The 26,254-nt window shown below is 45.4% G+C and overlaps 1 protein-coding gene across 4 annotated transcripts in view; it reads left to right on the forward strand.

The window, feature by feature from the left end:
• Positions 1–391: 391 nt before the first annotated feature.
• LOC109866925 (zinc finger CCCH domain-containing protein 18) overlaps positions 392–26,254 on the forward strand; it is a 37,317-nt gene continuing 11,454 nt past the window's right edge. For all 4 annotated transcript variants that reach the window (XM_031801759.1, XM_031801760.1, XM_031801761.1 and 1 more), the window contains exons 1-13: positions 392–553; positions 8,958–9,868; positions 12,244–12,328; positions 12,826–12,977; positions 13,079–13,174; positions 13,438–13,595; positions 13,701–13,730; positions 14,011–14,128; positions 14,341–14,627; positions 20,331–20,519; positions 20,685–20,810; positions 21,004–21,099; positions 22,971–23,963. In XM_031801759.1, the coding sequence (XP_031657619.1) occupies positions 8,972–9,868; positions 12,244–12,328; positions 12,826–12,977; positions 13,079–13,174; positions 13,438–13,595; positions 13,701–13,730; positions 14,011–14,128; positions 14,341–14,627; positions 20,331–20,519; positions 20,685–20,810; positions 21,004–21,099; positions 22,971–23,963 (3,227 nt within the window). In that variant the 5' untranslated portion in view covers positions 392–553; positions 8,958–8,971. The remainder of the gene's footprint in view (positions 554–8,957; positions 9,869–12,243; positions 12,329–12,825; positions 12,978–13,078; positions 13,175–13,437; positions 13,596–13,700; positions 13,731–14,010; positions 14,129–14,340; positions 14,628–20,330; positions 20,520–20,684; positions 20,811–21,003; positions 21,100–22,970; positions 23,964–26,254) is intronic.

A 26,254-nucleotide genomic window follows, 5' to 3' on the forward strand; every position in this document is an offset into this window, starting at 1 on the left:
CCTCATCCCCATACTGTTACTTATATTTGTTGCTCCTTTGCATTTATTGCCTTACCTCCCTTATCCTACCTCATTTGCATTCACTTGTATATAGACGTTTTCAATTGTATTATTGACTGTGTTTGTTTATCCCATGTGTAACTCTGTGTTGTTGTTTGTGTCGCACTGCTTTGCTTTATCTTGGCCAGGTCGCAGTTGTAAATGATAACTTGTTCTCAACTAGCTTTAAATAAAGGTGAAATAAATAAAAAATTACAAAATCACTGCGGAGAGTTTTTTGTTTTAACGTTATTGAAGTCATGTTTAATATTGAGCGCACGATGGCGCCAAATGACAATAACGTTGCCCGTTTATGGCTTAAACTGACAGTGTCGTATTTTGATGACGTCACTGCAATGGCCGCTCTCACTGTATCGTGTAGGTTTTTTTTATTTCCTCCAGCATAGCAGATAAATAACCATACCATTATTTATTGTAGAGCCTCAGACAAAGAGGAAGAGAGACGGGGTTGTTCTTAACGCCGCCTGTCTTCAACGAGGTTCAGGTTGGAAAGGTGACTGAAAATATTTCAAGTTTATGTAGCTAACGTTACTGGTGTTTGTAGGGGGAGGGTTGCATTGTTAATTGAACAGACAAGCATGCTTCGATAGCAGACCAGAAAGTGCTATTTTGCGTGTATAAAGTTGCTTTTCAGTTGCATTGGTTGGTTAAACCTTTTTAACTCATTGTGGCATCTTCTAAATACAAATCAGACGTTAGCCTCTTGTCTGGTATAGCCCTCGCAGTTTTCGGGCCTGCTTCACCCGGTAACTAGCTAACGTTAGCATTGTTGTTGTAAGCTAACGAGACATCTTTTCGTCCTACTGCGCTGAAGTTGCCTCTTAATTTGCTTATATCTAGCTACGTCATTGTTCTACTAAAAACACAGAGTCCCCCAGTTTTAATAAGAAAATTGTGTTGAAGGCAGCTATGATCACCTTCTCTAGTTGAAACACAACTAGTTAACGTTCGCTTACTTCGCTAGGTAATTTCCCAATAAAATGTGATTTGATATAAAATATCAATATGTAATCATCTCTGACAGACTTATTGACCTGCGTGAAGTTTACTATTCTCGAGATATGGCGGATGCACTCGCTACATGCATGTATCTTATTACGAACTTTGGGGCCATATGCAATCAGATTACTAGCTACAATTCGCGTTTTGACGTCTTCCATCGAGATGATTTAAATGAAATCACATTTTCTTGGTCACATACAGTACCAGTCAAGTTGACACTTACTCATTTAAGGGCTTTTATTTTTTACTACATTGTAGAAAAACTATGACATAACACATGGAATCATGTAGTAACCAAAAAAAGACAAATCAAAACATATTTTTGATTCTTCAAAGTAGCCACCCTTTGCCTTGACAGCTTTGCACACTCTTGGCATTCTCTCCACCATCTTTACCTGCAATGCTTTCCCAACGGTCTTGAATGAGTTCCCACATGCTGAGCACTTGTTGGCTACTTTTCCTTCACTCTGCTGTCCAACTCATCCCAAACCATCTCAATTGGGTTGAGGTTGGGTGATTGTGGGGACCAGGTCATCAGGTGCATCACTCCTTCTTGGTCAAATAGACCTTACACTGCCTGGGGGTGTAAAAACAAATTATAGTCCCACTAAGTGCAAACCAGATGGGATGGCGTATCACTGCAGAATTCTGTGGTAGCCATGCTGGTTCAGTGTGCCTTGAATTCAAAATAAATCACTGACAGTGTCACCAGCAAAGCACCATCACACCACCTCCATGCTTCACGGTGGGAACCACACATGTGAAGGTCACCAGTTCTGCGTTTCACAAAGACACAGCGGTTGGAACCAAAAATCGGAACTTTGGACTCATCAGACCACTGGTCTAATGTCTGTTGCTCGTGTTTCTTGGACCAAGCAAGTCTTCTTAATATTGGTGTCCTTTAGTAGTGGTTCCTTTGCTATAATTTGACCATGAAGGCCTGATTCACACAGTCTCCTGTGAACAGTGGATGTTGAAAAGTGTCTGTTACTTGCACTTTGTGAATAATTTACTTGGGCTGCAATTCTTGAGGCTGGTAACTAATGAACTTACCATCTTCAGCAGAGGTAACTCTGGGTCTTTATTTCCTGTGGCAGTCCTCATGAGCCAGTTCCATCATATTTCTTGATGGTTTTTGTGACTGCACTTGAAACTTTTTAAAGTTCTTAATTTTTTATATTGACTGACCTTCATGTCTTAAAATAAGTATGGACTATTGTATCTCTTTGCTAATTTGAGCTGTTGCCATAATATGGACTTGGTATTTTACCAAATAGGGCTCTCTTCTGTATGGCATCCCAACTGATTGGCTCAGATGCATTAAGAAGGAAAGAAATACCACAAATGAACTTCTAACAAGGCATACCTGTTAATTGAAATGCATTCCAGGTGACTACCTCATGAAGCCTGTTGAGAGAATGCCAGGAGTGTGTAAAGCTGTCATAAAGGCAAAGGGTGGCTGCTTTGGTGAATGTCAAATATAAAATACATTTTGGTTACTACATGATTCCATATGTGTTATTTCATAGTTTATTTCTTCACTATTATTCTACAATGTAGAAAATAGTATAATTAAATAAAAACCCTTGAATGAGTAGCTGTGTCCAAAATTTTGGCTGGTACTGTATGCTGAACAAAAATATAAACCCAACATGAAACAATTAATGATTTTACTGAGTTCATATAAGGAAATCAGTCAATGTTCTGTTATAATCTCCACCCGGCACAGCCAGAAGAGGACTGGCCACTCCTCATAGCCTGGTTCCTCTAGGATTCTTCCTAGGTTTTGGCCTTTATAGGGAGTTTTTCCTTGCCACCGTGCTTCTTCACCTGCATTGCTTGCTGTTTGGGGTTTTAGGCTGGGTTTCTGTACAGCACTTTGAGATATCAGCTGATGTAAGAATTGATTTGAATTGAACTAAGTTCATTAGGCCCTAATCTATGGATTTCACATAACTGGGCAGGGGCGCAGTCATGGGAGGACATAGGCACACCAACCTGGGAGCTAGGCCCTGTCAATCAGAGTTACTGACAAACATATGGGCCTAGCTCCCAAGTGGGTGGGCCTATGCCCACCTATGGCTGCGCCTAGTTTCATCAGCTGTCCGGATGGTTGGTCTCAGTTGATCCCACAGGTGAAGAAGCTGGATGTGGAGGTCCTGGGCTGGTGTGGTTACACGTGATCTGCGATTTTGAGGCCTGGTTGGACATACTGCCAAATTCTCTAAAATTATGTTGCTTTATGTTTGAGAAATTAACATTCCATTCTCTGGCAAAAGCTCTGATGGACATTCCTGCAGTCAACATGCCAGTTGCACGCTCCCTCAAATTGAGACATCTTTGGCATTGTGTTGTGTGACGACAACTGCACATTTTATAGCGTCCTTTTCTTGTCCCCGGCACATGGTGCACCTGTGTAATGATTGTCCTGTTTAATCAGCTTTTTGATATGCCACACCTGTCAGGTGGATGGATTATCTTGGAAAAGGAGAAATTCTCACTAACTGAGTAAACAAATTTGTTCACAAAATTGGAGTGAAATATGGAACATTTCTGTGATCTTTTATTTCAGCTCATGAAACATGGGACCAACACTTTACATGTTGCATTTATATTTTTTTCTCTGTATATTTATCTGATGTTATTGCAGGTGTATCAAAATGCTTGTGATCCTAGCGCCAACGTTGCAGTAATATCTAACGATACACACTAATGTAAAATATTGGAATTTAGAAGTATTAGGACGAGCAATGTCGGAGTCAGGACTATGTATATGTACAGTTGAAGTCGGAAGTTTAGATACACCGTAGCCAACTACATTTAAACTCAGTTTCACAATTCCAGACATTTAATCCTCATAAAAATTCCCTGTTTTAGGTCATTTAGGATCACCACTTTATTGTAAGAATGTCAGAAGCATAGTAGAGAGAAGGATTTATTTCAGGTTTTATTTCTTTCATCACATTCCCAGTGGGTCAGAAGTTGACATACACTCAATTAGTACTTGGTAGCATTGCCTTTAAATTGATTAATTGGGCCAAACGTTTCGGGTAGCCTTCCACAAGCTTCCCACAATATGTTGGGTGAATTGTGGCCCATTCCTCCTGACAGAGCTGGTGTACCCGAGTCAGGTTTGTAGGTCTCCTTGCTTGCACACACTTTTTCAGTTCTGCCCACAAATGTTATATGGGATTAAGGTCAGGGCTTTGTGATGGCCACTCCAATACCTTGAATTTGTTGTCCTTGAGCCAATTTTCCACGACTTAGGAAGTATGCTTGGGGTCATTGTCCATTTGTAAGACCCATTTGCGACCAAGCTTTAACTTCCTGACTGATGTCTTGAGATGTTGCTTCAATATGTCCACATAATCTTCCTTCCTCGTGACGCCATCTATTTTGTGAAGTGCACCAGTCCCTCCTGCAGCAAAGCACCCCCACAACATGATGCTGCCACCTCTGTGCTTCACAGTTGGGATGGTGTTCTTCGGCTTGCAAGCATCCACCTTTTTCCTCCAAACATAACGATGGTCATTATGGCCAAACAGTTCTATTTTTGTTTCATCAGAGGACATTTCTCCAAAAAGTACGATCTTTGTCCCCATGTGCAGTTGCAAACCGTAGTCTGTCTTTATGGCGGTTTTGGAGCAGTGGCGTCTTCCTTGCTGAGCGGCCTTTCAGGTTATGTCGATATAGGACTTGTTTTACTGTGGATATATATACTTTTGTACCTGCTTCCTCCAGCATCTTCACAAGGTCCTTTTCAGTTCTGGGATTGATTAGCACGTTTCGCACCAAAGTACGTTCATCTCTAGGAGACAGAACGCATCTCCTTCCTGAGCAGTATGATGTCTGCGTGAGTCCATGGTGTTCATACTTGCGTACTATTGTTTGTACAGATGAACATGGTACCTTCATGCATTTGGAAATTGCTCCCAAGGATGAACCAGACTTGTGGAGGTCTCAAACTTTTTTCCTGGGCTCTTGGCTGATTTCTTTTGATTTTCCCATGATGTCAAGCAAAGAGGCACTTAGTTTGAAGGAAGGCCTTGAAATGCATCCACAGGTACACCTCCAATTGACTCAAATTATGTCAATTAGTCTATCAGAAGCTTCTAAAGCCATGACATCCTTTTCTGGAATTTTCCAAGCTGTTTATTGGCACAGTCAACTTAGTGTATGTAAACTTCTAACCCACTGGAATTGTGATACAGTGAATTATAAGTGAAATCATCTGTGTGTAAACAATTGTTGGAAAAATGACTTGTCATACACAAAGTAGATGTACTAAACGACTTGCCAAAACTTTGGTTTGTTAACAAGAAATGTGTGCAGTGGTTGAAAAATGAGTTTTAATGACTCCAACATAAGTGTATGTAAACTTCCGACTTCAACTGTATGTGTGGTAAGAAGTATAGACATTATGGACAGTATATGAATATAATATGTAGTATATCTGAAGAGTGGTATATGTACAGCAGTATTTATACAGTGCATTCGGGAATGTATTCAGACCCCTTGCCTTTTTCCACATTTTGATACCTTTCAGCCTTATTCCAAAAAGGATTGACATAAATACAAATTCTCATCAATCTACACACAATGACGAAGTGAAAACAGATTATTAGAAATGTTTGCTCATTTATTTACATAAGTATTCAGATCCTTTGCTATAAGACTCGGGTGCATCCTGTCCTTGAGATGTTTCTACAACTTGATTGGCGGCCAACTGTGGTGAATTCAATTAATTGAAAAAGAAAAGGAGAGCTGCACACCCTAGGAGCTCAGATGCTATAATTAAATAACCTAATATCTAATGTTTCGACAGACAAGCTGTTTTCATCAGGGTATTTCAATTCATTGGACATGATTTGGAAAGGCACACACCTGTCTATATACAGGTTGACAGTGCATGTCAGAGCAAAACCAAGCCACGAGGTTGAAGGAATTGTCTGTAGAGCTCTGAGACATGATTGTATTGAGGCACAGATCTGGGGAAGGGTAGCAAAAAATGTCTGCAGCATTGAAGGTCTCAAAGAACACAGTGGACTCCATCATTCTTCAATGGAAGAAGTTTGGAACCACCAAGACTCTTCCTAGAGCTGGCCAAACTGAGCAACCGGGGGAGAAGGGCCTTGCTCAGGGAGGTGACCAAGCACCCGATGGTCACGCTGACAGAGCTCTAGAGTTCCTCTGTGGAGATGGGAGAACCTACCAGAAGGACAACCATCTCTGCAGCACTCCACCAATCAGGCCTTTATGGTAGAGTCGCCAAACAGATGCCACTCCTCAGTAAACGTTACATGACAGCCCGCTTAGAGTGCCAAGCATCACATCTGGAGGACACCGGTCACCATCCCTACGGTGAAGCATGGTGGTGGTGGCAGCATCATGCTTTGAGGATCTTTTTCAGCGGCAGGGACTGGGAGACTAGTCAGGATCGAGGAAAATATGAATTGAGTGAATTAAAGCTCCAGAGCGCTCAGACTGGGGCTAAGGTTCACCTTCCAACAGGACAACGACCCGAAAAACACAGCCTGGACAATGCAGGAGTGACTTCGGGGCAAGTCTCTGAGTGGCCCAGACAGAGCCTGGACATGAACCCAATCTAACGTTTCTGAAGAGACCTGAAAATAGCTGTGCAGCAACTCTCATCCAACCTGACAGAGCTTGAGAGGATCTGCAGAGAAGAATGGGAGAAACTCCCCAAATACAGGTGTGCCAAGCTTGTGTCATACCCAATAAGACTCAATGCTGTAATCGCTGCCAAAGGTGCTTCAACATGGTACTGAGTAAAGAGTCTGAATGCTTATTTAAATGTGATATTTCAGTTTATTTGTAATAATTTTGCAAAATGTCTAAAAACCCATTTTTGCTTTGTCAATATGGGGTATTGTGTGTAGATTGATGAGGGGGGAAAAAGATTTAATCCATTTTAGAATAAGGCCATAAGGTAACAAAATGGGAAAAGTCAAAGAGGTCTGAATACTTTCCGAATGCACTGTATAGGATAGGCCTTGACTAGAATACAGTACATACTTAAAACAGTGTGTAAACATTATTAAAGTGACCAGTATTCCATTACGATGTACATAGGGCAGCAGCCTCTAAGGTGCATGGTAGAGTAACTGGGTGCTAGCTGGCTAGTGACAGTGACTAAAGTTCAGGGCAGGGTACTGAGTGGAGGCTGGCTAGTGGTGACTATTTAACAGTCCAATGGCCTTGAGATTAAGTTGCTTTTCATCCTCTCGATCCCAGCTTTGATGCACCTGTACTGGCCTTCTGCATGGTACCGAGGTAAACGGGCTGTGGCTCGGGTGGCTCAAGTCCTTGATCTTCTTGGACTTCCTGTGACACCGGGTGCTGTAGATGTCCTGGAGAGCAATGTTCCCCCGGTGATGCGTTGTGCAGACCATGTGATAAAGCCCGACAGAATGCCCTCAGTGGCGCAAGTTTGATGGTTTTAGGGGCCATGCTGAATTTATTCAGCCTCCTGAGGTTGATGAGGTGCTGTTGTGCCTTCTTTACCCACACTGTCTGTTTGGGTGGACCATTTCAGATTGTCAGTGACGTGTATGTCGAGGAACTTTAAGCTTTTCAATTCATGCACTTCGGCTCATCGATGTGGTTGGGGGCATGCTCCCTCTTCTGTCCTGAAATCCATGATCAGCTCTTTTGTTTTGTTGACGTTGAGGGAGAGGTTATTTTCCTGGCACCACTCTGCCAGGGCCCTCACCATCTCCCTGTAGGCTGTCTCGTCGTCGTTGGTAATCAGGCATACCACTATTATTGTCTGCAAACTTTGATGATTGAGTTGGAGGCGTGCATGGCCACGCAGTCATGGGTGAACAGGGAGTACAGGAGGGAGCTGAGCACACACCCTTGTGCGGACCCTGTGGTGAAGATCAGTAGAGTGGAGATGTTGTTTCCTACCTTCACCACTTGGTGGCCTGTCAGGAAGTACAGCGCCCAGTTGCACAGGGTGTGGTTGAGACCCAGGGCCCCAAGCTTGATGATGAGTTTGTTAGGGTAACATGGTGTTGAAGACTGAGCTGTAGTCTATGAACAGCATTCTTACATAGGTATTCCGCTTGTCCAGATGGGATAGGGCAGGGTGCAGTGTGATGATGATTGCGTTATCTGTAGATCTGTTGGGGCGGTATGCAAATTCCAGTGGGTCTAGGGTGTCGTAAGGTGGAGGTGATATGATTCTTAACTAGCCTCTCAAAGCACTTCATGATGACAGAAGTGAGTGCTACGGGGAGCGATAGTCATTTACTTCAGTTATTTTGCTTTCTTGGGAACAGGAACAATGGTGGACATCTTAAAGCAAGTGCAGACAACAGACTTGGATCGGGATTGAATATGTCCGTAAACACTCCAGCCAGCTGGTCTGCGCATGCTCTGACGCGGCTAGGGATGCCGTCTGAGCCGGCAGCCTTGCGAGGGTTAACACGCTTAAATGTTTTACTCATGTCGGCCACGGAGAACGAGAGCTCACAGTCCACGGGAGCGTTGGTGGCCCGTGTTGGCGTCACTGTGTTTTCCTCGAAGCAGACAAAGAAGGTGTTTAGGTTGTCTGGGAGAAAGACGTTGGCGTCCACGACGTGGCTGGTTTCCCTTTATAATCTGTGATTGTCTGGAGTCCTTGCCACAAATGTCTCGTATCTGAGCCGTTGAATTGCGACTCCACTTGATTGCCTTACGAAGGGCATGACTGTTTGTACTCAACCATTTTCCCAGTCACCTTGCTGTGTTTAAATGCGGTGGTTCACGCTTTCAGTTTATTTTGGCAGTTATCTGTATATTGCCTAGAGACGTTGTCTTTGTGTATTAAACCAAATGTATCTATTTTATTGACAGACAATTCTATAAGTAAATTCTTTCTTCTGTTTTAGTGGATCATTCTCCAATGGACACCCCTGAGAGTCCCACCCAGTCTCCTGAAAGCCCCAACCAATCACCCCAGTCCCCAGAGGAAGAGAGGGGAATTTCTGACAGTGAGTTCCTGGCATCCCCCGAGGAGGACAGGCTGCTCTCTGACAGTGAGCTGCTGAATGATGAAGACAACGGTGGTTTAGACGAAGAGGGTGGTGAGGGTGGGGACTCTGAGCTGGATGATGACGAAGATGGGGGGGTAGTTCAGGAGCGTATATCTGACCCAGAGGATGATGAAGCTGATGGGGAAGGTGGAAGGGATAGGCATACTATTCTAGAACAGGAGCAGGAGGAGTCAGTGGGGATGGTGATGATGGGACAGGAGCGACAGGAAAGCCAATCAGATGAGGAGGAGGACCGGATCAGCCAAACTCCTAAGTCCCCTGATTCTGAGCCAGAGCAGGAGAGGTCATCCCCTTTAGCTGAGGAGATGTCCAGCCATGAGAAGGAAGATGAGAGTGGGGAACCATCTGTGAAGCTGCCAGTGGAGACAGCAGAAGTAGATGATGAAGAGGAGGAAGAGAGACTGAGGAGGAGGAGGGTGGTGGTGAATCAGATGAAGGAGGAGTTGTCGTCTGTGTCCAGAGAGCTTGATGAGCATGAGCTGGACTATGACGAGGAGGTTCCTGAGGAGCCCAATGTTCTAGCGCCTGAAGAAGATGACGAGGTGGAGAAAGGACCCAGAGAAGTGGATGAGAAAGAGGACAAGAGCGTCAAAAAGAAAGAGAAGATACCAATCCTTCCTCCATCCCCGAAAGACGGTCCACCTAAGAAGCCTGAAGAGTCCAGGGCTCAGGACAGAGGAAGGAGAGATTCCTTTCGTGACAAAAAGGACGAGGATGATGGAGAGATTGATGAGGGAGAAATAGATGTAAGTAATGTGATTTATATGCTCTCTTCAATCTGCATTATACTTTTAATCAAGAAACTGATTTCTTTGAGTATGCAGGACTACTCACACTGACATATGGGAAGGAAGCAAAACAGGAGAACAGATCAAGTACAGAACTGCAATGTCAGAACTGGGGCTGTTGCAGTGACCATATTACCGTCACACCAACAGGCATGTATGTGTATTGACCACAGTCAAATTCCACGTGACCGTTGAGTCACGGTAATCTCCTATGCACTCTGTACATGAATGGCACTGATGCGTTGGGACTACACAACTCGCTAACGACCGTCAGGCCACTAAACGACCGTCAGGCCGCTAATGACTTGATACGTAGTGCACTACTGTCCCTCTAATCCAGCGTTTCCCAAACTCTGTCCTCTGGAATTTCGTTTTTTGCCCAAACACTACACAACTGATTCAAATGATCAAAGCTTGAGGATTAGTTGATTATTTGAATCAGCTGGGTAGTGTTTGGGCAAAAACCAAAACGTGCACCCCTTGGGGTCCCGACGACCGAATTTGAGGAACCCTGCTCTAACCACTCGGACATCAATGCAAATACACTGGAAAATCACATCAAACACTCATCATCAAAACAGTATTGTGCTTTAAAAATTCACTGTGATCGATCAACTTGAAAAAATAAGTTCAAAACCAGTTGAAACTAAGTGAAAAACGTGTTCGTTGTGGATCTTGTTTTAAAGCCAAACAAGGAAATGGACAGCACTTTCTAAGGGGATGATTCATTAAAAGCAATTGACGTGGCATGTAGTACGCCTATAGGCATATTAGAGCTTATGCATACGCCTATATATGATCACGCCTGGGAAAAAAGTCTGAATTAATGTAATGATTGTGCCGTTATACAATACATAGCCTAATAGCCTACCACATATTCTTTGGTACGTAATTGGTCTAGCCTATAATCCAAAACTAAATCAATCCTAGTATTTGCCTTTGAGTGTGGACTGAATTATTATACATACTGGATGGACGGTTTACCTTATGCTACGCTCCAACATTACTATCCATGAGTCTGGGAGAGAACCTACAGGCCTAGGTGATGCTGTTGGTTCATTGATTGTGCAGGGCGGCTACAGAGTAGGCTGGTTAGCCTACAATTACAGTGAATTAGTATTTGATTTATTTGATTAGCCTCACCACCATGTGTTTCCATCTCCTCTCTTGCTCTCCTTCATTCCTTTTTGTGAGCGCATAGAGAGAAATATGTTTCATTGTGTAAACATGTTACTATCGGTGTTCCTGAACAGATTTCACTTGGTTGCTTTCCCAAACGAAGCACTGTGTAGCTGCAGGAAGAGGGTTGGAGACCCCTTGAATATCACCAGCTCCTCAAACAGCCCAAACATTTCTATATGCAATCCACAGGAGGCTGGTGGCACCTTAATTGGGGAGGACGGGTTCGTGGTAATGACTGGAGCTGAATCAGTGGAACGGTGTCAAATATATCAAACTCATGGTTTCCAGGTGTTTGATGCCATTCCATTTGCTCCGTTCCAGCCATTATTATGAGCCGTCCTCCCCTCAGCAGCCTCCACTGATACAATCCTGTGTGGAACGCAGAGTTTTGATGATTGCCACTTAAAAGAGGATTCCAGCTTTCTACTGCAACTATATTTATTTCTCAGCTGCTAAATGAAGCACATTGCTCCGCTGTAAAACCAGAGTCTCCTACCCGGCACGATGAAAAAAGGAGCTATGGTAAAAAAGCAGCCTCCAGTCGCTATTCGAGTGCATACGGATAACGTCTTTTTTCCCTTGCCCCAGTTCTGCACATTTGATAATGGCCCATTTTAAATCGAAACTAATTCCACATATTATTAAAGACAAGATTATATTGAGAATAATCTGATGGGTGCGAATGTGATCACTTGATTGAGAGAACAGCGTGTGCAGCCTGAGGCAAGGAACAGAGCACAAGCTTTTTGTTGTGACTTTCTCAAATCATCAATATACTCGCATCATGCAGCCCTTATATGTTTTGATTTCTAAGACATTCTAAGGTTTGTATTAGTCACAGCTAAAGTTGCAAAAAATGATTGACTTTTTAAAGGGAAGACTTTCCAAAGGCGCCCATCAGCGGCTTGTATGTGTGAAGGCCTGAAGATGCTGAACGTGTTAATTTAAAGGCAAATTACAGTGAGATCAGCAGTCGTTTGCATGACAGTTACCATCTGACAACATTTAATGACCGCCATAGCCAGAGTCAGAACCATGTGGCAATACAAATAACCTGCCTTGCACCCTGTCCCACTGACCTAGAGTCATAAGGTTACTTCACGGATGCACGTGGGGAAGTGAGTTGATATTTAGCTGTTCCATTTGTGCAGGATGATGACCTGGAGGAGGGAGAGGTGAAGGACCCCATGGACAGGAAGGTCAGACCCAGGCCCGTCTGCAGGTTCTTCATGAAAGGTACCTCAACGTACTCTCCTGTGCACCACTCGCGTGTACAACACCTGTCTTTTGACGAAACTACACTGTGCAAACATTGCGTGTGCAACTTGAGCATTCCATTCTACACCAGAGACGTAATCATGAAGGTTAAACCGAAGGTAAAAACGTGAACCACTTGATCAGCAACACAAGCCTTGCGTGTTGTTGCTTCACTGATGTTCTGCTTCTGTGGCCTGTGTAGCGTTTCTCTTCTTCAATGTAACGGTCCTTTTGAAGCAGTGATATTGAAGACACTTGTTTCAGACAGCAGGGGGAAGCATTGTACTTCATAACTTAAATGAAGATAATGTGGTAATGGAATATTATTAGGAGCTAAGCCACATACAGCGATGATGGATGTCAATTTACACCCAAACACCATTTACTTCAAAGTATTTGAATTCAATGAAAATATGCTTTTTCCAATTCCCATGTGTCTGTTTTCAAAATGATACAGCTCTGTTTTTCTTTTCCAGGTAACTGCACATGGAGTATGAATTGTAGGTTCATCCATCCAGGGGTCAACGACAAGGGCAACTACTCTCTCATCTCCAAGCCAGACCCCTTCTCTCCCAACGGGGCACCACCTGGAGCACCCCACCCTCTCATTCCTGGAAGCAACCCCTGGGTATGCACCACCTCTGGCCTGCTGTATTTGGACCTGAAGAGTGTGTGTGTGTTTCTGCATTGGGTAAATGTATTGTGTTTACATCTGTTTCCCTGTCTCAGGGTGGACCTGCTGTTGAGGAGCTCCCTCCACCCCCTCCTCCAGTGGAGCCTCCTGTGGAGAGTGCCTGGGAGAGGGGTCTGAGACATGCCAAAGAGGTACAACACCCTCTCAGCTCTTACAAGCATATATGTACTCCTCTTCTGTACAGGTTATTTTTCAGCACCAGCTGATATTGAGTATGTTGATTTTTTTAATTGACATGTTTTCTGAGAGGGTCACCCTGCTACATTTGGCTCGTGAAGCGTCTTTATAATAATACAAGTGTCCATGTGTGTTTAGCCTCTATGGGTTTGTTCAGTCAGCAGGTTATGGTGAAATCCCAGACTTTCCTCGTGTAAAAATTGCCCTATTCCCCTAGGTGTTGAAAAAAGCTACCATACGCAAAGAGCAGGAGCCAGACTTTGAGGAGAAGCGCTTTAACGTGACCATTGGAGAGGATGAGCGAGACTTTGACAAGGAGAATGATTTCTTTAGGGAACGCAGCTACCGCATCACCAGAGAAATCAGAGACCCGGGGTAAGCTCAGGAGCTATGGTTCAAAAGAGAGAAAATATCTTGCCATGGTGGATGTTTTCAAGAAGTCTCTGTTTAAACTGTTTTTGGCCTTTTCTTCCCCCGTAGTGACTTGGAGTTCAGAGACCCAGTCTATCCGTAAGTACAATGTAGGGGGCGGTAGTAACGTCCTCTTTTCATGCATCTCTTATCTCTACGTTTCCCTGCTTGATTATCAGCTCCTGCTCTGCTGTGAGAATCCAGCTGGTCAGTTATAATGATCAGCCCACTCCACTAGGCCTTATGATTCACATGTCTAATTATGGGTTTGTTCAAATATACAAATAAAATGAACCCTAAATTATATAGATGGTGTATATAGCTGCACAGCTATTTATCTATTTTGTACGATTTGTCCTCGTTTGTGATGTCATTTCAGTAATGACCCTTATGCTGATCCATACTATGACTATGAGATGGAGGCCTTCTGGAGAGGGGGACAGTATGAGAACTTCAGAGTGCAGTACACAGAGACCCCTCTGCCCTACCACTACAGTGTAAGTACACTCAGATCGACATCCACCACCCAAGGACTACACAACTTTAAACACAAATGCACAATCAATATTAACTTTGTCGGATTTGCATTTTACTTGTAAGTCTTTTGGTTAAAGAGAATCTTGAATGCGCCGTTGGAAGCGTAAAGCAGGTTGAGCCTGGCTGGAGGTCTATGGCAGTGTGTTTACAAACCCACCTGTATGAATGTTAGGAGCGTGAACGTGAGCGGGACCCGCGAGAGCGCCATCGTGACCGTGAGCGGGACCACCGCGAGCGAGAACGCCGGCAGAGAGAACGCGAGAGGGAAAGAGAGAGGGAGCGAGAGAAGGAGAGAATGCGCAGAAAGGAGGAGTGGGAGAGGGATCGCATGAAGCGTGATGAGAAGGAGAGGCCCGTCAGGGAGCGGCCTCCACGTGAACCTCGGGAGAAGAAGGAGGGGGAGGACAAGCAGCCTAAAGGTCCCCCCAGGTCCCCCATCGATACCAACATGCCCCCCAAGTGAGTAGCATGTCCTTTATTACAGGTAGCATGTCCTCTAGACCAGGGGTTCCCAAATTCGGTCCTGGACCCCCCCCCGTGCACGTTTTTGTTTTTTTCCCTAGCAATACACAGCGGATTCTAATAACCAACTCATCATCACGCTTTGGTTATTTAAACCCGCTGTGTAGTGCTCAGGCAAAAACCAAACACTTGAACCGGGGGGAAATGACCAAGTTTGGGAAACTCTGCACTAGACCAGGGGTTCTTAAACTATTTCGGCTTGAGACCCAAATGACAAATGGACTATTCTCCCATGACTCAAATAGTCCTCCAATGACTTAAATGAAAAGGAAATGATGTGTGATTTATAGATATATTCTCAAAACTCGTGACCCATCTATCACATGCTGGGTCCCAACCCATAGTTTAAAGCCTCAATCCTTGAAACTAGGGATGGGCATTTTACATTTTTGCACTGTATTTATCAATATGCCAAGAGATCGCAACAATACCTAATTTATCATGACTATTACAGATAACAAATCCTAATTGCTGATTTGCCCCATATATATGATATGCATGCATACATACAGTTGAAGTCGGAAGTTTACATACTCTTAGGTTGGAGTCATTAAATCTCGTTTTTCAACCACTCCACACATTTCTTGTTAACAAACTATAGTTTTGGCAAGTCGGTTAGGGCGTCTACTTTGTGCATGACACAAGTAAAATTTCCAACAATTGTTTACAGACAGATTAGTTCAAATCAAATCAAATGTATTTATATAGCCCTTCGTACATCAGCTGATATCTCAAAGTGCTGTACAGAAACCCAGCCTAAAACCCCAAACTGCAAGCAATGCAGGTGTAGAAGCACAGTGGCTAGGAAAAACTCCCTAGGAAGAAACCTAGAGAGGAACCAGGCTATGTGGGGTGGCCAGTCCTCTTCTGGCTGTGCCGGGTGGAGATTATAACAGAACATGGCCAAGATGTTCAAATGTTCATAAATGACCAGCATGGTTGAATAATAATAAGGCAGAACAGTTGAAACTGGAGCAGCAGCACAGTCAGGTGGAAGTTGAAACTGGAGCAGCAGCATGGCCAGGTGGACTGGGGACAGCAAGGAGTCATCATGTCAGGTAGTCCTGGGGCATGGTCCTAGGGCTCAGGTCAGTTGAAACTGGAACAGCAGCATGGCCAGGTGGACTGGGGACAGCAAGGAGTCATCATGTCAGGTAGTCCTGGGGCATGGTCCTAGGGCTCAGGTCCTCCGAGAGAGAGAAAGAAAGAGAGAAGGAGAGAATTAGAGAACGCACACTTAGATTCACACAGGACACCGAATAGGACAGGAGAAGTACTCCAGATATAACAAACTGACCCCAGCCCCCCGACACATAAACTACTGCAGCATAAATACTGGAGGCTGAGACAGGAGGGGTCAGGAGACACTGTGGCCCCATCCGAGGACACCCCCGGACAGGGCCAAACAGGAAGGATATAACCCCACCCACTTTGCCAAAGCACAGCCCCCACACCACTAGAGGGATATCTTCAACCAAACAGGAAGGATATAACCCCACCCAATTTGCCAAAGCACAGCCCCCACACCACTAGAGGTATATCTTCAACCACCAACTTACCATCCTGAGACAAGGCTGAGTACAGCCCACAAAGATCTCCGCCACGGCACAACCCAAGGGGGGGGCGCCAACCCAGACAGGATGACCACAACAGTGAATCAACCCACTCAGGTGACGCACCCCCTCCAGGGACGGCATGAGAGAGCCCCAGCAAGCCAGTGACTCAGCCCCTGTAATAGGGTTAGAGGCAGAGAATCCCAGTGGAAAGAGGGGAACCGGCCAGGCAGAGACAGCAAGGGCGGTTCGTTGCTCCAGAGCCTTTCCGTTCACCTTCCCACTCCTGGGCCAGACTACACTCAATCATATGACCCACTGAAGAGATGAGTCTTCAGTAAAGACTTAAAGGTTGAGACCGAGTTTGCGTCTCTGACATGGGTAGGCAGACCGTTCCATAAAAATGGAGCTCTATAGGAGAAAGCCCTGCCTCCAGCTGTTTGCTTAGAAATTCTAGGGACAATTAGGAGGCCTGCGTCTTGTGACCGTACCGTACGTGTAGGTATGTACGGCAGGACCAAATCAGAGAGATAGGTAGGAGCAAGCCCATGTAATGCTTTGTAGGTTAGCAGTAAAACCTTGAAATCAGCCCTTGCCTTGACAGGAAGCCAGTGTAGAGAGGCTAGCACTGGAGTAATATGATCAAATTTTTTGGTTCTAGTCAGGATTCTAGCAGCCTTATTTAGCACTAACTGAAGTTTATTTAGTGCTTTATCCGGGTAGCCGGAAAATAGAGCATTGCTGTAGTCTAACCTAGAAGTGACAAAAGCATGGATTAATTTTTCTGCATCATTTTTGGACAGAAAGTTTCTGATTTTTGCAATGTTACGTAGATGGAAAAAAGCTGTCCTTGAAATGGTCTTGATATGTTCTTCAAAAGAGAGATCAGGGTCCAGAGTAACGCCGAGGTCCTTCACAGTTTTATTTGAGACGACTGTACAACCATTAAGATTAATTGTCAGATTCAACAGAAGATCTCTTTGTTTCTTGGGACCTAGAACAAGCATCTCTGTTTTGTCCGAGTTTAATAGTAGAAAGTTTGCAGCCATCCACTTCCTTATGTCCATGGGCAGATGTCCATGGGCAGATGTTGTTATCTGTAGTCAAGGCTCATCCTATATAACTACTGCTGGACACACTTTTCAATTCATATAATTGTCCATACAGTCTATACACACAATCATATACATATATATTTATTTTCCGGGCTCAGACATTGCTCGTCCTGATAACATCTGCAAAATGTGTACGCGACCAAAAACATTTTATTTGAAACGGACAAAATAATGGAAACACAAACATAGTGTCTTAATAAGGCGTTGGGCAAACACGAGCCATAACAAATTCAATGCACCTTGGCTTAGATTCTCCAAGTGTATGGAACTCTATTGGAGGGATGCGAGACCATTCTTCCACGAGAAATACCAGAATTTGGTGTTTGGTTGATGGAAACCGCTGTCTTAGGCGCCGCTCCAGAATCTTCAATAAGTGTTCAATTGGGTTGTGATCTGGTGACAGAGATGGCATATGGCTTACATTGTTTACATGCTCATCAAACTATTCAGTGACCACTCATGCCCTGTGGATGGGAGCATTGTCATCCTATGGGGGCGTAGCCATGGTAGCCAAAATAATGGCTACCATGGCTACGCAAGTACAGAAAAGCAAGTACTGAATAAGACTCACGCTCCTTTCAATCTTTTACCCAGATTTTAGCAGAGAAGCATATTTACACCAGTCAGGTGGATACAGACAGGTCACTAGTGTATACAACTTAACAAGCAGAGGGGGATTCAAAAGTACAGTCTTCGTCAGCCGATATGTATAAATCATTAGGGCCGGGACGATACCAGTATGGCAAAAACAAAAACATTCAAAACCTGCTGTATGTAAAATATTGTGTGCTTGGAAAATGAATAAACTGGACTCTGGATGATAACAATGATGTTTGTTTCCAACATTAGGGCTGTTTTCCTAAAGAAATTAAATCTGTTTTGTTTCTTTGACATAACACTAACGAGTATCCTGATAAGGGTATCGTCCCGGCCCTATAAATCATGTCAAAACATTTAGCAAAAGCTTTCTTGAAATATCCCAACCAATTTTTGCAAAATACATTTTACATATACATAAGTATTCAGACCCTTACTCGGTACTTTGTTGAAGCACCTTTGGCAGTGATTACAGCCTCGAGTCTTCTTGGGTATGACGCTACAAGTTTGGCACACCTGTATTTGGGAAGTTTTTCCCATTCTTCTCTGCAGATCCTATCAAGCTTGAATGGGCAGCGTTGCTGCACAGCTATTTTAAGGTACCTCCAAAAACGTTAGATCGGGTTCATGTCCAGGCTCTGTCTGGGCCACTCAGAGACTTGTCCCGAAGCCACTCCTGCGCTGTCTAGGCTGTGTGCTTATGGTCGTTGTCCTGTTGGAAGTTGAACCTCGCCCCCAGTCTGAGGTCCTGAGCACTCTGGAGCAGGTTTTCATCAATGCTCCGTTCATCTTTCCCTTGATCCTGACTAGTCTCCCAGTCCCTGCCGCTGAAAACATCCCCACGGCGTGATGCTGCCACCACCATGCTTCACCGTAGGGATGGTGCCAGGTTTTCTCCAGACGCGACGCTTGACATTCAGGCCAAAGAGTTTGATCTTGGTTTCATCAGACCAGAGAATCTTGTTTCTCATGGTCTGAGAGTCCTTCACTATTGTGTTGTAGATTGAGGATTTGTTTTTAATCAATTTTAGAATAATGCTGTAAAGTAACAAACTGGTAAAAGTCAAAGGGTCTGAATATGTTCCGAATGAACAGTAAATGTTGAACTGGAATGCAAAAATGCTCTGTAAAATTAGTGGCCCTGTCGAGCCAGTGACTGACAAGATCCACTTGCCATCGTGTTAATGTTGAACCCTGCACGCAAAATAAAATAAAGGTTGAGCATTGTGCGTCCTGCGAAACACGACCCAGTCAAGCCGCACTGCTTCTTGACACAATGCCCGCTTAACCCGGAAGCCAGCTGCACCAATGTGTCGGAGGAACACTGAACACCTGGCAACCATGTCAGCGTGCATGTGCCCGGCCCGCCACAGGAGTCGCTAGAGCGCAATGGGACAAGGACATCCCGGCCGCCCAAACCCTCCCCTAACCCGGATGATGCTGGGCCAATTGTGTACCGCCCCATGGGTCTCCTGGTCGAGGCTGGCTGCGACAGCCTGGACTCGAACCAGGATCTCTAGGGACACAGCTAGCACTGCGATGCAGGACCTTAGACCACTGCACCACTCGAGAGCCCCCCACACCTATTTTTAAACATTCTGGGGTAACAATCCTTATTTACTAGCTTTGTATGAAAGCGCAAATGTTCAGGTTGGGAAACTCCTATACCGAAATTTTCGCCACACACAAGAAGCAACAAACAACTGTTGGCTTTCTGTTCAAAAGAGGTTAGGCCTACATTTAGGTTATACCCAGCCATACAAGTACTGGAACTGTGATATGATGGCCTAGATGAGTGCATAACATGGCATCAGCATATGATGTAGTCTAGGCTGTGTGTTTACACTGCAGCATCAGATTTGGCTCTGGGTTTGTTGAGACTTTCTGTTTGAGCGTCTGTCCAAATATTTGGCTGAGGAAATGGGAGAGATTCCCAGTGTTGAAACAGCTCTGATCCATATCTTAGACTCTACAGAGAGGACGGTGAAACATCGCATCCCTTTAACCTCCAATCAGTCTGTGACTGGACTGGTGCTGTCACTGAACATTCTTTTGCCATCACAGGAACAGTCCTTTGTGCAGAATGTTTTTGAATGTGTGAATAATTCAGATAAGGTCCGTCCGTGACAGCTTGTTCTGCGCTCATCTCCTCCAGGAATGTTGCAACACATCATGTTGTGATTTCAGTGTCTTTGTTTCTCTTACCTGGGAATAACTGAAGGGAGGTCATGCCATACTATGTTATGAACATAAACTGAGGAATGAAAACAGTGTATGGAACCTAATTTATTTTGTATTTCTCTCTCATTCGTTTGTGATGCTTTATTGCTAAATGTGTGATTGATTTTATTGCCTCTCTCAACCCCTCTTCCCAGTCGGCCGATGATGGAGCCGCCTCTCAAAACAGAGCTGATGCCCATGTCCAAGCGGCCAGATGAGTGGAAGGACCCCTGGCGCCGGTCTAAATCCCCCAGGACACGTCCGGGCATGTCCGGGTCACCACCGCGCGGCCGCCGGCGTCACCGGCCCTCTGGATCCTCTGTCTCACTGTCCAACTCCTCTAGGTAGCTTTCAATTCAGCCTTACCTCTAGTCTGATACTCTGGTAACACCTTAAATCAACACTTTAAAACAATGTTTTTATTCTGCAGTAATTTATATCTACTTGAGTACTATGGGTTTCTGTGTGTGTGTTAAAGAGTGAGGTTAACTGTGGGTTTTGTTCTGCAGGTCTTCGTCCCGCTCTTCCTCCTACACAGGCTCCGGATCATCCCGGTCTCGCTCTCGCACCTCGTCCTTCAGCTCGTACTCCAGCCACTCCTCCCAGCACAGCTCCTTCAGCGGCAGCCGCTCCAGGTCCATAACACACACTCTGCCTGTCTGTCTGTCCACCCCCACAACACTGTCTGTTGAGTAGGACACCCATTCACTGAGAGCATGGTAACCTGTAATCTCAGGTCTCCCATAAGAGAGCTGATATGTATCATGGATCGGAGATGACTTGTAATTGGTTGTAATTAAACGTGGCCTTCTGTTTGTCTCACTGCAGGTCCAGATCGTTCTCCTCGTCTCCCTCTCCGACCCCTTCAACACAGAGAAACGCCAAGAATAAAGCAGCGGCCCCATTGGCCCTAGGGCCCAAAGGGTAAAGCTATACTCATCCGTCCATAGACATACTGTATATTCATCGGTTGTGCTGTGCACTTCCATACACAACTCGCACAGATCATATGTACTTTTCCTTTCATGGCTCGAGTCAATATACAGTGGGGAGAACAAGTATTTGATACACTGTCGATTTGGCAGGTTTTCCTACTTACAAAGCATGTAGAAGTCTGTCATTTTTATCATAGGTACACTTCAACTGTGAGAGACGGAATCTAAAACAAAAATCCAGAAAATCACATTGTATGATTTTTAAGTAATTAATTTGCATTTTATTGCATGACATAATTATTTGATGCATCACAAAAGCAGAACTTAATATTTGGTACAGAAACCTTTGTTTGGAATTACAGAGATCATACGTTTCCTGTAGTTCTTGACCAGGTTTGCACACACTGCAGTGGGGATTTTGGCCCACTCCTCCATACAGACCTTCTCCAGATCCTTCAGGTTTCGGGGCTGTCGCTGGGCAATACGGACTTTCAGCTCCCTCCAAAGATTTTCTATTGGGTTCAGGTCTGGAGACTGGCTAGGCCACTCCAGGACCTTGAGATGCTTCTTACGGAGCCACTCCTTAGTTGCCCTGGCTTAGTTGCCCTGGCCTCAACCCATCTCCAATGCTCTTACTGAGGGAAGGAGGTTGTTGGCCAAGATCTCGCGATACATGGCCCCATCCATCTTCCCCTCAATACGGTGCAGTCGTCCTGTCCCCTTTGCAGAAAAGCATCCCCAAAGAATGATGTTTCCACCTCCATGCTTTACGGTTGGGATGGTGTTCTTGCGGTTGTACTCATCCTTCTTCCTCCAAACACAGCGAGTGGAGTTTAGACCAAAAAGCTCTCACATTCCTCCTCTGGATCATCCAGATGGTCATTGGCAAACTTCAGACGGGCCTGGACATGTGCTGGCTTGAGCAGGGGGACCTTGTGTGCACTGCAGGATTTTAATCCATGACGGCGTAGTGTGTTACTAATGGTTTTCTTTGAGACTGTGGTACCAGCTCTCTTCAGGTCATTGACCAGGTCCTGCCGTGTAGTTCTGGGCTGATCCCTCACCTACGTCATGATCATTGATGGCCCACGAGGTGAGATCTTGCATGGAGCCCCAGACCCCATTGACCGTCATCTTGAACTTCTTCCATTTTCTAATAATTGCGCCAACAGTTGTTACCTTCTCACCAGGCTGCTTGCCTATTGTCCTGTAGCCCATCCCGGCTTTGTGCAGGCCCTGATGTCCTTACACAGCTTTCTGGTTTTGGCCATTGTGGAGAGGTTGGAATCTGTTTGATTGAGTGTGTGGACAGGTGTCTTTTATACAGGTAACGAGTTCAAACAGGTGCAGTTAATACAGGTAATGAGTGGAGAACAGGAGGGATTCTTAAAGAAAAACTAACAGGTCTGTGAGAGCCGGAATTCTTACTCGTTGGTAGGTGATCAAATACTTATGTCATGCAATAAAATGCAAATTAATTACTTAAAAATCATAGAATGTGATTTACTGGATTTTTGTTTTAGATTCCATATATCACAGTTGAAGTGTACCTATGATACAAATTACAGACCTCTACATGCTTTGTAAGTAGGAAAACCTGCAAAATCGGCAGTGTATCAAATACTTGTTCTCCCCACTGTAGATACTTAGTCAATCAATATTGATACTTCATAGTCTTACAGAATAATATGGTGGTTTGCATGTAATGTATTGTTCATCTTAGACATGTAGCTAGCATGCTTCTAGTATTAGTCTGTAGCATCACTGTCTCTAGAACAAAGCATGTGTTTTTCCCTCATGGATGTGACGTGTGTAAATGCTGCATGCCAAACAACAAACCAATGTCTTATCATCCTCAAGCATCCCGTCGAAACCTGGTGCGCCTTCCCCTCCTGGTAGGGAGAAGGCTCCCCCCAAGAAGGCTCCAAGCCCACCACTGCCAGGCCAGCCTGGGAAACCCCCCAAACCCACCCTAGAGGGGGCTAAGCCTGGCAACTCCCGCGAGCCCCGTGAGGTGGGCCGACCCATGCTGCCTCAGGAGGTGGGCCGACCCATGCCGCCTCAGGAGGGGGGCCGACCCATGCCCCCTCGGGAGGGGGGCCGACCCGTGCCGCCTCGGGAGGGTCAGGGGGGCCGACCCGTGCCGCCTCGGGAGGGTCAGGGGGGCCGACCCGTGCCGCCTCGGGAGGGTCAGGGGGGCCGACCCGTGCCACCTCGGGAGGGTCAGGGGGGCCGACCCATGCCACCTCGGGAGGGGGGCCGACCCATGCCGCCTCGGGAGGGCCAGGGGGGCCGACCCATGCCACCTCGGGATGGTCAGGGGGGCCGACCCATGCCGCCTCGGGATGGTCAGGGGGGCCGACCCATGCCGCCTCGGGAGGGGGGCCGACCCATGCCGCCTCGGGAGGGGGGCCGACCCATGCCGCCTCGGGAGGGGGGCCGACCCATGCCGCCTCGGGAGAGGGGCCGACCCATGCCGCCTCGGGAAGGGGGCCGACCCATGCCGCCTCGGGATGGTGGCCGACCCATGCCTCCTCGGGAGGGGGGCCGACCCGTGCCTCCTCGGGAGGGGGGCCGACCCGTGCCTCCTCGGGAGGGGGGCCGACCCGTGCCTCCTCGGGAGGGGGGCCGACCCATGCCTCCTCGAGATGGAGGCCGAGCCATGCCGCCTCGGGAGGGGGGCCGAGCCATGCCGCCTCGGGAGGGGGGCCGAGCCATGCCGCCTCGGGAGGGGGGCCGACCCATGCCTCCTCGGGAGGGGGGCCGACCCATGTCACCTCGGGAGGGGGGCAAACCCCTCAACCTGCGGGAGGGCCGACGGAAGGAGCGGCAGCAGCACAATCCACCCAGGAGGTAGGACAGAAGTACACATTTGGTCAGAGATGGCCATCTATCTTTCACAAGTTCCTTTGTCACATTCAACACAGCCAACCTGAAATCTCAAGGTTATCCAATGATCTACAAAGGTGTAACAGGGCTCGACATAGAGGGCTGCCCACTTGCCTAGGGATGTTTTGGAAACCCCCCGGGCCTGTCAATCATTCATGTCAGTGGCCCGCTTTGGCCAGTGAAAAAAATATCATAATAATGGTATTTTCAGTCTAGACTATAAAATGTATTTAAAAATTACATTAATTCCCCGAAGCTGTTAGTTCATGTACATTGCTGTGAAAAAGTATTTACGCCCTTTCTAATTTTCTCTACTTTTGTATATTTTTGATACTGAATGTTAAAAGATCTTCAACCAAAACCTAATGTTAGATAAACGGAACATGAGTGAACAAATAACGCAACAGTTAAATACTTATTTCATTCATTTCGTAAACAAAGGTATGCAACACCCAATGCCCCTTACACTCAATAACTGGTGGTGCCACCTTTAGCTGCAATGACTCCAACCAAACACTTCCTGTAGTTGTTGATCAGTCTCTCACACCGCTGTGGAGGAATTTTGGCCCACTCTTCCATGCAGAACTACTTTAACCCAGCGACATTTGTGGGTTTTCAAGTATGAACTGCCTTGTGTCAAGTCCTGCCACATCTCAATTGGGAGTAGGCCATTGCAAAATTTCAAATGTGTATACTTTTTAGCCATTTTCATGTAGACTTGATTGTGTGTTTTGGATCATTGTCTTGCTACATGACCCAGCTGCGCTTCGGCTTCAGCTTACAGACGGAGGGCCTGACATTCTCCTGTATAATTTTCTGATACAGGCAGAATTCATGGTTCCTTCTATTAAGGCAAGTCATCCCCAAACCATCACACTACCACCACCATGCTTTACCGTGGGTGTAAGGTTCTTACTGTGGAATGCGGTGTTTGGTTTTCACCAGGCATAATGAGACCCATGTCATCGAAAAAGTTATACGTGTGACTCATCTGTCCATAGAACATTCTTCCAAGAGTCTTGATGTTCTTCCAGGTGCTTTTTGTCAAACTTGATTGAACTTTTTGGATGAGATGGGTCAAATTATGCCTGGCGAAAACTGAACACTGCATTCCACAAGTAAGTACATTGGCCTACCCACTTGGAAGTCAGGCCCAGCCAATTAGAATGAGTTTTTCCCCACAAATGGGCTTTATTACATACAGAAATACTCCTCAGTTTCATCAGCTGTCCGGATGTCTGGTCTCCAAAGAAGCCGGATTTGGAGGTCCCGGGCTCCGGTTGAGGCCGGTTGAATGTAATAACAAATGTTCTCCAAAACAATGTTGGAGGTGGCTTATGGTAGAGAAATCAACATTAAATTCTCTGGCAACAGCTCTGGTGGACATTCCTGCAGTTAGCTAAATTGAGACATCTGTGGCATTGTGTTTTGTGACAACTGCACATTTAAGAGTGGCCTTTTATTGTCCCCGGCACACGGTGCATCTGTGTAATGATCATGCTGTTTTATCAGCTTCTTGATATGCCACACCTGTCAGGTGGGTGGATTATTTTGTCAAAGGTGAAATGCTCTCTAGCAGGGATATAATCAAATTTGTGCATACAATTTGAGAGAAATGAGCTTTTTGTGCATATGGACATTTTCTGGGATCTTTTATTTCAGCTCATGAAACATGGGACAAACACTTTACATGTTTTGTTTATATGTGCAGTTTTGTCATGCAACACAATGCCACAGATGTCCCAAGTTTTGAGGGAGCATGCAGTTGGCATGCTGACTGCAGGAATGTCCACCAGATCTGTTGCCAGAGAACATAATTTTCATTTCTCTTCCATAAGCTGTCTACAATGTTGTTTTTGAGAATTTGGTAGTATGTCAGACCACCTGTATGGCTTCGTGTGGGTGAACGTTTTGCCGATGTCAACGTTGTGAACAGTTTGCTTCATGGTGGCAGTGGGGTTATGGTATGGGCAGCCATGAACAATGAACACAATTACATTTTATCGATGGCAATTTGAAAGCACAGAGATACCGGGACGAGATCCAAAGGACCATTGTCATCAAATCAAATTGTATTGGTCACATACACATGTTTAGCAGATGTTATTGTGGGTGTAACGAAATGCTTGTTCTTCTAGTTCTGACAGTGCAGCAATGTCTAACAAGTCATATCTAACAATTTCACAACATATACACGCAAATCGAAGTAAAGGAATCGAATGAATATATAAATATATGGACAAGCAATGTCAGAG

Source organism: Oncorhynchus kisutch, linkage group LG22, assembly GCF_002021735.2.
Source record: "Oncorhynchus kisutch isolate 150728-3 linkage group LG22, Okis_V2, whole genome shotgun sequence".
Lineage (NCBI taxonomy): Eukaryota > Metazoa > Chordata > Actinopteri > Salmoniformes > Salmonidae > Oncorhynchus > Oncorhynchus kisutch.